At 49.5% G+C, this 10,207-nt stretch overlaps 1 protein-coding gene across 15 annotated transcripts in view; it reads left to right on the forward strand.

The window, feature by feature from the left end:
• DMRTB1 (DMRT like family B with proline rich C-terminal 1) overlaps positions 1–3,857 on the forward strand; it is a 131,830-nt gene extending 127,973 nt beyond the window's left edge. For all 15 annotated transcript variants that reach the window (XM_078331879.1, XM_078331876.1, XM_078331881.1 and 12 more), the window contains 2 exons: positions 1,070–1,280; positions 2,975–3,857. In XM_078331879.1, the coding sequence (XP_078188005.1) occupies positions 1,070–1,280; positions 2,975–3,042 (279 nt within the window). In that variant the 3' untranslated portion in view covers positions 3,043–3,857. The remainder of the gene's footprint in view (positions 1–1,069; positions 1,281–2,974) is intronic.
• The last annotated feature ends 6,350 nt before the right edge of the window (positions 3,858–10,207 follow it).

Consider the following 10,207-nt stretch of genomic DNA (forward strand, 5'->3'; position numbering starts at 1 on the left):
AGGGCTCCTGAGTAGAATAAATAAGGCAATGCATGTGAAATACCTAGCACAGGGTCTGGCACATAGTAGGTGCTTAAAAGTGGGCTTTCTCCTCTTCCTGGTGGTGGAAAAAAGTTAGGAAATGCTGGGTTAATCTAAGGAGATTTTTACAGCTTCTTCTGAGCCTTTAATATACTCTTGTGTGACCCACTAATGTGGGGAGTACTATGTGGGGTTCCTCAAACTCACTTAACAAATAACACTTTTAAGACTACTAAGAAATGTCTTGTAGGACACCAGGGCTCCCTGAAACTCAGCTCAGGAAGCGTTGCTCTGAAGCATGAGAAGGAAATGACAGGAACTACATCCAAAAGTCAGTATTACTTCTTAGGACATTCATGTCTTTCTCAGTTAAGCTCAGAGCTGTGTAGTCATCCCCGTCCGGATCCTGTGATGGAGCTCTGTGCTGCAGTAAGGGGTTGGAGTCCATCCCTTGAAGGAACAGAAGCAGCAAGTGTTGGTCAATGAGGCCACTTGTCTGAAGTCACCAGCGTGTCTTGCTTCAGAAACAGCTGCACTACACCCATATTGCCAATTTCTTCTCCCAAAGGCCCCCTGGCACTTAAGTTTAAGTCACCACATGTGCCAGACAGGGGGTCCTGTGGGGTTGGGATGCATTCAGACCCTTCCCCAGTGCAGAGCAGTGCTGCACAGTCAGCTGAGTGGGCTGTGGAGTCAGCCAACTTTGGATCCAGTTCTGCCCTTACCACAAAGCAGCTCTGGGGCCCTGGGCCTGTAGCTTCATCTCACTGAAGCTGGTTTTCATCATTACAAGGCCAGTAGTAGAACCCCCCTCCTAGGTTCGTGAGCACCCCAGCACAGTCCCCCTGCCATACACAGAAGGGCTCAGTCACTGACCACTCAGCTGTTCCCATGCTTATCTGAGGTTGCCTGTGTTGCTTCTTGCCTTCAATAATTTGGCAGGTGCTTGCTGAATGCCTCCTTCCAAGTGCCCTGTGCCTGTATGTTTGGTCAGCCCATCTGGCTAACTCTCTCCCCACTCTGCCTCTCTGCTATGTGTGCTGTGCAGGCATCGGAACCAGTGGGAGACTTCCAGCCAAGCTACTACCCACCACCGCCACCACTGCCGCCCCTTCCACCTCTTCCACCGCAGCCCCAGTTCCTCCCACCAGGATACCTCTCTGCCCTCCACTTCCTCCCTCCGCCACCGCCACCGCCACCACCACCTCCATCATCTTTCTCACTGACCGTCCTGATTGATCCTGACAAAGAGAACACTGGTGAGTGAGCTTCCAGGAGAACCAGGGAGACTTTCTGGAGGAAGAGGTACCTAATCTGATTAGGTGTGGAAAGAAGGGACATGGAATTTAAAAGATGCTGAACCCTAGGATGAGCTCTTAACCCCTTCTCCAGTCCCCATAAGCCCGCATCTAAGGGAGGTGGGAATGGGATTCCAGGTGAGGAAACCAGGCCTCCAGCAGTTCTTAAGTTTAAATGGCAGAGCTGGGATTTGAACAGAGCTCTCAGTCTAGCTCCCAGTCCATCCAGTGCCTGTTCACTCACCTTGTTGGCTCTGTGGGCAGAGCTGCAGAGCTGTGGAGGACAGCAGGCATATGGTATGTTTGGAAGACCAGGGGTGCCAGGCCTTTCTAGTTAGGACTGGGGAGTAGATGCAGAGCCTGGAGCAGTGGCAGGAGCTAGTGTGGTAGGGCTGTGCCTCTGCCCCAGGCCACTATGAGGGAGCCAGACCAGGAGCTAGAGAATCTGTTCTTCACAAGTTCTGCCACTGGGGCACTGGATGATTGTTTTTCAACTGTAAAAGGGGCCCCTTTATAGCTTAGTGAAGGTCAAGGAAACTTTTGGATGTGAAAGTGTTTAGGATTTTCTTTTGAGGGCCCTTGGAGCTTTCAAGCTTCTAGGACTTTTTCCTTTCAGTCTTCCCCTGGGCTCCTGTGATTTGGAAAGAACTGACAAACTCAACTAGGCCTTTAAAATGACTGCCAGATCATCTTATGAGCTGGGGGAGTCTGGTGGTATCCCCGCTTAAGAGGAAACGGGCCTGTTACACACTTCCTGTGTGTGCAGCGCCTAGATCCAGTAGCTGGAGAGGTACTGTTATGTGGCTGAAAGCCACTGGCCCCAGTGCTGGGTGGCCTGGGTATGAGTCCTGGCTCCAGCACTTGCCCCGCTGTGTAACTTGGGCAAGCTTATTTACCCTTTTGTGCTCCAGTTTCATCATATGTAAAACCAGACTAATAATGGTCTCTACCTCATGAGGATTCTGAAGATTAAACCGAACCTGGAGTGATGAAGGCATTGCTGAAGGTGGCCTGTTGCTGTCTGTTTCACTTGGTCCCCATGCTGCCACTGCAAGCTGGACACATCTTGTTTTACAGAAGGGGAAGCAGAGGTTCAGCTGTGGAGTATCTTGCTGATTCCTCCCAGCTTGTGAAGGGTAGTGTGAGACCTGGAACTTGAATCTGAATCACATAGCCAAAGCTAGGATTCCAGGTTCCTGATGGCCTAACAAGTTCAAGAAAATTCATTATCCCCTGGGGCTGGGAATGATGAGAAAGGCTTCTGGAAAATCTGAATCTGGGCCGGGCACAGTGGCTCACACCTGTAATCCCAGCACTTTGGGGAGGCTGAGGTGGGTGTATCATCTGAGGTCAGTTCAAGACCAGCCTGGCCAACATGGGGAAACCCCATCTCTACTAAAAATATAAACATTTGCTGGGCATGGTGCTGGATACCTGTAATCCCAGTACTTGGGAAGCTGAGGCAGGAGAATCGCTTGAACCTGGGAGGCAGAGGCTGTAGTGAGCCAAGATTATGCCACTGCACTCCAGCCTGGACAACAGAGTGAGACTCTGTTTCAAAAAAAAATAAGGAAAGAAAGAAAATCTTCACCTGTAAATAGGTAGTTGTAGTTTGCCCTCTTTCTAAATCCATCCACCTTCTTTGTCCTTCACAGATGACCAGCATGCAGAGATGCCGCCGGGTGAGCCCACCCAGCCATCGTCTCAGGAGCAGTCCAAATAGGCCCCAGGCCTGCCCTCCTGGCCAGGAGAGTGGGGCGTTGGGGGCAACAGCAATGATTTTCTTGTTTGCATTCAGTGATATGTGGGGAGGAAGGAGGTTGATAGGCATAGATAGCAACTGATTCCGAGTTCAAGATAGGAGGGAGAGTGATTTCTAAGTTTCTTTCAGTCCTGCGCTGTGTAGTTGAAGAGGGATGTGGAGGAAGCCATTACCAGGGGAGGGCTAGGGCTCTGAGGAGTGGGCAGCTGGGAGAAGCTCCCATTTAGGAATGAATTTAACTGTTCTTGGGTTGCACTGCCATTTATTGGAATAAGCTCTAAGGCAGTAGTTGATTTCCTCAGGCCCCACTCCAGCACAGGAGGCCCCATCTATTTCAACTTTCTGCTGCCTTTCCCTGGAGGACCACAGATATCAACATTCCAGTTCATCCAGGTGGCTGGAGCCAGCAGCCAGGACCAGGGTCGTTGACAGCAGGTTCTGCAGCGTCCTGCCTTCTTGCTGTGTCTCCCACGTCTTCCAGGCCACAGCCCCTTGCCCCTCCTTCAACGGTCTTTACTAGCAAGCATCCTGGCTGCTGGAGCTACTTCATTTCCCCTCCATAAAGTTTCAGCCATTATGGGCATCGTTTCTGGTTTTAAAAAATTTATTAGTTTGACTATTTGATGTTTTTATAGTGATTGCCTACTTTAAAAAGTAGGCTGTTGATAAGCACTGAGCAGTCTCCAGGGAATAGAATGGTGCCTCTGATCGCCTGTGACATGAGCAGTTTCTTCTCTGGGGGCAGTTGGCTACTGAAATAAAATGAGCAATGGAAATCCTTGTGGAAGCTTATTCTCTTTTCAATCCTGGTGGAAGGCAGTGTTGGCAGGAGGTTGGGGGGTCTGGGTTTGTGGCCTGTAGGTGGCCTTGATGCACTTGCTTAGGCAAGGCCCTCCCTGTTCTACCTTCCCCACTTCATCAAGTGAGAGGATTGGGCCAGGCTAATAGACTACTTTATCTATCACTACTGTTATTTTTAAGCAGCGGAGACCTTTTAAGGAAATCTGATGCAGACACAAAATGTAAAGATGTCTTTTAGTTTCCCTCCTCCAGCTCCTTTCAAGAGTCTCTGTGCAGGAACATGGGTTTAAAAAAAACAGAACTTGATCCCATTCTGTTTTAGGGTCCTGGACTTCTTACCTTGGTTGCATTTATACTTTCATTTAAAAAAACATCTTATGTCTCCTACTAGATTCAGAACCTGACAGTTCCCAGCTCTGCCCATGAGGAGCATGACATCTAGTGGGAGAGACAGAGAGTCTTATGGGATTAATTCTAGAACAGAGAGGGAGGGAGTCTGTGGGAAGTGGTCAGAGAAAGCCTTCTGCAGGAGTCAGGGCCTCAACCACATCGTAAGGGGCAATAATTAGGTGGATAAGAGACAGATGGGTACTCCCAGTAAGGATTCAGAGGAGGATGGGGACATGGTATGAAGGATTCCAGGGTTGGGGCAGTGTCCTGTTATCCGTTGAGAGAAGGGCTGGCACCCAAGAGAACAGGCCAACTTTACTTCACCTTTGCCTATGGGCAGAGGTGTCCAGGCATCCTCTTAAATCCTGGGATAGGTGGCAGGGGGAGCATTCAGATGTGATACCCTAATTATTCTCTTAGGTCAGTGTGATGACTGGGGCCCAGGGCCTGGGCTCTGCTGGAAGGCCCTGGAAGCAGGCACTGTCATGGGAATTTTTCAGTTGTTGCATTACAGGCACAAGAGTGCTTTCAGCAGGGCAGACTGGACATGCTGAGGCCTGAGGCCTGCAGGTCAGCCTGGACAGGCTGATGCAGTGATTTGGGACTAGCCTGGCTTGGGGGCTGAGGCTATCACTTAATGCCAGTGCTGATCTTCCCCCTGGGGCCACAGTGCTGCAGGACCCTGAGAGGGTGGGAGAAGACATGCCTTCTGGTTCCACTTGACATCAGTCACCATCCCTAACCGAACTCCTGACCTGCCAGTACAGCAGGGTGGGGCTGGATGAGTAACCCTACTTTTTCATAATACTTGAAGTTTTATCTTAGACTCCACATTTTGAAAGACTTTCCAATCCCATTGCATTACTTAAAGCTGTTTTCCTGTTTCTGATCAGCACACACAGAGAAGTCTGAAACAGTCTCTGTGGCCACATAGACACCACAACTATTCCAGACCAATGCAAGGTAATGGGATGTTTAGTTAGCCTGTGGGGAGATGGGAGGCTTTGGCTTTCAGAGAAGAGTAATGTCCTGTTGGAGGGGTTCATGCCCACAGGACTCCAGGATGGGAGGATTTCTCATTTCTTCTATAGGCCTAGGAGCTGATGAATCTCTAGAAATTGGTCAGCATCTTTCCTGGAGCCTCAGAGGCACCTGCTGGGGTAAAAAGACCAAATGGTGCCAGGGGCTTGTCTCAGTGCTGTCCCCTGGCTTACTGGTTTTCAGGATGGGAGGCCTGCCTTCTTTCCCCCAAGTATGAACCCCAAATTGTGAGCAAACAGCCTGCCCTTTCCTGCTCCCCTTGGCTCACCATGGTTGCTTCCGCTGGTAGGTGGTAGACCCTGCTCCCTGTAGCCTTTCCGGCCAGCCCAAGCCATGCTCCCTGAATGCCCAGCTCCTCCAGGCAGGCCTCTAGCAGCAACAGCATGAGCACTGAAAAACCAGGTCTGCTCATGTTGCTGCTCTGCACACAAACCTTCTGTGGCTCCCTCCTGTTCCTTCTGGCCGGGCACAGTGGCTCATGCCTGTAATCCCAGCACTTTGGGAGGCTGAGGTGGGCGGATCACTTGAGGTCAGGAGTTTAAGACCAGCCTGGCCAACATGGCAAGACCCTGTCTCTACTAAAAATACAAAAATTAGCCAGGCGTGTTGGCTCACACCTGTACTCCCAGCTACTGGGGAGGCTGAGGCAGGAGAGTCACTTGAACCTGGGAGGTGGAGGTTGCAGTGAGCTGAGATCGTGCCACTGCACTCCAGCATGGGCAACAGAGTGAGACTCTGTCTTAAAATAATTTAAAAAATAATAAGAACCTACCTGCTGGCCTCTTCTGCCTCTCCTGCCTCTCCCTCGCTGGCTGGCCCAGCCAGGTCCTGAAGGGTGTGGGGTTGTGCAAATGGTAAACAGAGAGACTGGCACCCCAGGGGCAGCACTCTTCATTCGGGGTGGCCAGGAGAATGTTCTGGAAGGCAACCAGCCGGCATTCCCTGACATCGGGTGCACTTGCAGGACGCCACCTGGAGAAAGCGCGAAGGCAGCAGTTGTGGACAGGGCCGAGGCCTGCTGCCTAGCGACCGGCCTCCCCAGAGGAGCGCGTGGTCTGGTCGCTGTGCCTCTGCTCCCTGGGCTGGAGGAATAGGTTTCTGCAGCGGCGAGCTTGAAGCGCATCCCAGAGATTCGAGATTTCCCTCTAGGTTGGGCTATGAGATCGCTAACTCCATCGAGTGGTCTTTGTGCACCCCTGCCTGTACTTTCTCTCCTTTCTGCAATTTTGTGTGTGGAGAGCCCTCTGCCTAGACTCCCCCAGCTTCACCTATTGTCCTTTCAGACTTAGTTCCGGCTATGGCTTCTTCAGGACACAAGGCCTCAGCCTCAGCCTGGGTTAGGAGCTCTGCCCGCTGGGGCCTTAAGTCCAAGGCCGCTGACCCCACTGAGTAGATGTCCCTCCAATAGGCCTGGGAGCTTCCTGGAGGCAGTGGCAAGGGCTCATTAGTCTCTGTCCCCAGCTCCCAGTGTGAGGCTTGGCCCTGGCTAGCCCAGTGCATGCTGCCAATGGATGCATGGTCCAGGGCATGTGTGGGCTCCAGGTAGAGGGTTCAGTTTGCTCGGCCTTTGTCCACCTACTGCAGTATCTTTTGCCTTAGGTTTTTGTTCTGTTTGCTGGGACATTACACAGGGGTCAGAAAGTCAGCTTTCATTGAAACTACACTCTGCGCCAAGCCCTGCGCTCCTTCCCTGGTTTAATCCTCACTATGACCCATGTAAGGGATGCACTGTCATCCCTGTTCCATAAAGGAAAGTGGGGCACACACACAGATGGAGATTTGCTCAAAGTCACACTGTTTGTAACAGAGCCCCTGGTATAATAGAAGTGTGGACAAGAGTGTGCAGAGGGCAACATGCATCCCTGAGCACCAGTTAGGGAGTTTTAAATACACATTTTGCTTTGAGTTACCATCCTGGGATTTTTTTGAACACAGAACCGATGAGGCGCCCTAGTTCCTAGGCAAATTCAAGCACAGCATAAGGGCATTTACCTCCTCAACCACTGCCTGCCCACCATAATATGCAAGGCCCCGAGGGAATCCTAAAGCTGGCATCGTGGTGAGGCAGTGGGAAGAGCCCTCAGGGTCTCAGGTATAATGTCCCACAATGCCAGAGATTTTCAGCATCTCTGCTGCTTGAGCTCCTGCTATGGCCTGGGCTTCACCATGAGCCCCACTATGTGAGCTGAGATTAGCAGAATGCTTGCTCTTGTGGCCAAGATGGAGCAAGGTAAGCTAGGGAGAGGTATTTTTAGAGACAGGGTCTCACTCTGTTACCCAGGCTGGAGTGCAGTGATGTGATCATGGCCCACTGCAGTCTCAACCTCCCAGGCTTAAGCATCCCTCCCACTTCAGCCTCCAGAGTGGCTGGGACTACAGGCATGCTGCCATGCCTGGCTCATTTTAAAATTTTTTTGTAGAGATGGAGGCTATGTTGCCTAGGCTGGCCTTGCATTCCTGGGATCAAGCAGGCCTCTCTTGCCTTGGCCTTTCAAATGTTAGGATTACAGGCGTGAGCCACCACACACAGTCCACTGTTCTGAGGAGAGTGGGGAAGAGGTGCTCTGCTCCCTCTTGGAGACAAAATGTGACCTCAAGGCCTGGTGGGGAGGGGGATGAGGTCCTCTCTTTGCAGTCCTGGAGATTCTCACAGCTCCTGCCTTGGTGGGCCTGGCCTAGGCCCCTCTTCCCGGGGCGCTGCATGAGCCACAGCCTCCTCTCCCTGGCTATGGCTGGGATCTTTGGCCCCCGCTCTTTTGCCTTTTATCTTCCTAGCTATGTACTGTTGGGCTCATCATGTGATTTTTCCAAGCCTTGCTTTGTCCTCTGGCAACGCTGGTTCAGTGGTGTACTGAGGATGCAGGAGCACTTGTGTGAAACACCACCTTTGACGGCACCTGTGTCGTTGGATGGTTGAAGGCAGTAACCTTTTTGAGACCATATCAGAGGGTAGAAATAACCAAGGTCCCGTGCTGTGGCTCTTTACTCCCTGGTGCTCCCCCGATGCCAGGCACTGTGCTGAATGCTTCCTACACATCCTGTCTCAGGCAGGCACCAAGTACCTCTTACAGATGGCAAAACTGAGGCCTACAGAGATTAGATTCTTTCTCTCAGTCACCCTGTCTGTAAGTGGCAAGTTCAAGTTCCACCTGAGGGCGGAGCTGATTTCCTAGCTGTCCTGTGTTCTCCTGCTTCTCTGCGAGGGAGTCTTGGGGAAGTGACACCCCCCCAGGACTTGATACCCAGCTAGGGTTCAGTGGATGTGGACAGGCCAAAAGGAAAGAACAACTAGCTTAGATCCTACATGAGGAATGAAATAATTTTTTAAAAATTTCCAAAGCCTTTAATTTCATTTTGAAAATGATGGACAAGCAAACATGAAGTTGATTTATTGAAAAACATGAGTATTAACAGCACATTAAAATTTAAGGCTTAACCCTTTCACAAAGTAGGTAGGAAATTTTTCAGTATTAGTGCTTTTAGTTCAAATGTAACCTGGGAAATAGTTTTGATTTTTACTAGGATAGTTTCTTTTCATGATTATTTCTTCATCTTTCTCCAGGCTTTTTGTTTGTTTTGATTAGACATAATTAATTGCGAATATAAATCATGCACAAACTTTGTAAACAATTTATAAGTGTGAGCAAGGAACGGATATTTTTCCCTCACTTCTGTCACTCGTACTCACCTCCCTCAGAGATATCCCTCTTTTTTGTGTCCCCTTCCGGAGATTATTTATATGTATAAAAGCTTTTTTAGATTAAGTTTTAATTCTAAGGTAGTTATAGATTCATACTCAGTTGTAAGAAGTAACACAGAGAAATCCTACGTACCATTTACCGAGTTCCCCCCAATGGTAACACTGCAGAACTACGAACATCACAAAGGGAATATTGACGTTGATAAGATCCATCCGTGTCTTCCAATTCAGTTTCACAGTTCACATTCAAGTTAATTTTTGTCTCAGGTATAGATTGAGGTTCCTTTTTTTGCCCACGGATGGCCAGCTGCTCCAGCACCATGGAGTCCTCCACTGAATTGCTTGATGCCTTGCCAAAAAATCAATCGAGCAGATTTATATGGGTCTACATCTGGGTTCCCTATTGCATTCCGTTGACCTGTGTTTTGAACACACACACGTACAGTGGCATATGATCCACACAGTCTGTGTGCCACTATGTTCGTTAACACCAGACCAGGGATGCTGAGCTTTTCTTCGTGCCATGAACCCCTTTGTCAGTCTGGTGAAGCCAATGACTCCTTCTTAGTGATTTAAGTGGGTAAAAGAAAACACAGAAGGTTACAGAAGAAACCAATTACGTTTAATACACTTGTCAAAATAGAGAAATACATTTGTCACTTGGTAATACATGTTCTTCCTGGCGAACATGTTAAATATCAAGGTCTAGCCACTATTGGGTCTAATCACTGTTAATAGTTTCAAAGTGGTATTGTAGTTGATCTTTTGAGATATGTGCCACGACGGTAAAGCGAGACAAGAATATCTGTGATTTCTATCGGTGACCAAGTCACAGCAAATTCTACTGGGGTTTGGGGCCTACATTCATATTTAAAGGATATACTGAATTACAGTTCGAGGTCAGTGAAAACTCAAGCTGTGATTTCCACTCCCACCATCCGAGTTCAAAGAGCCCTTAATTCTCTCTAGGACCCAGTTCCGAACTTTAGCTTCAGAGCTTGAAGAGCCTGCCTTCTTTATTCTGGTTAGCAGCCGTGCAGTATTCCATTGAATTGATGCACCCTTATTTGATCCTACTCAGAGACATTTAGGTTGTTGCTAATTTAATTTTCTGAATGTTTCTCTTATTGAGATTTTCCTGTCAAGCAGGGCCACCACGCCAATCCCGCTGCACTCAGGGTAGACGCTTGGCCA

This window comes from Callithrix jacchus, chromosome 7, assembly GCF_049354715.1.
Source record: "Callithrix jacchus isolate 240 chromosome 7, calJac240_pri, whole genome shotgun sequence".
Lineage (NCBI taxonomy): Eukaryota > Metazoa > Chordata > Mammalia > Primates > Cebidae > Callithrix > Callithrix jacchus.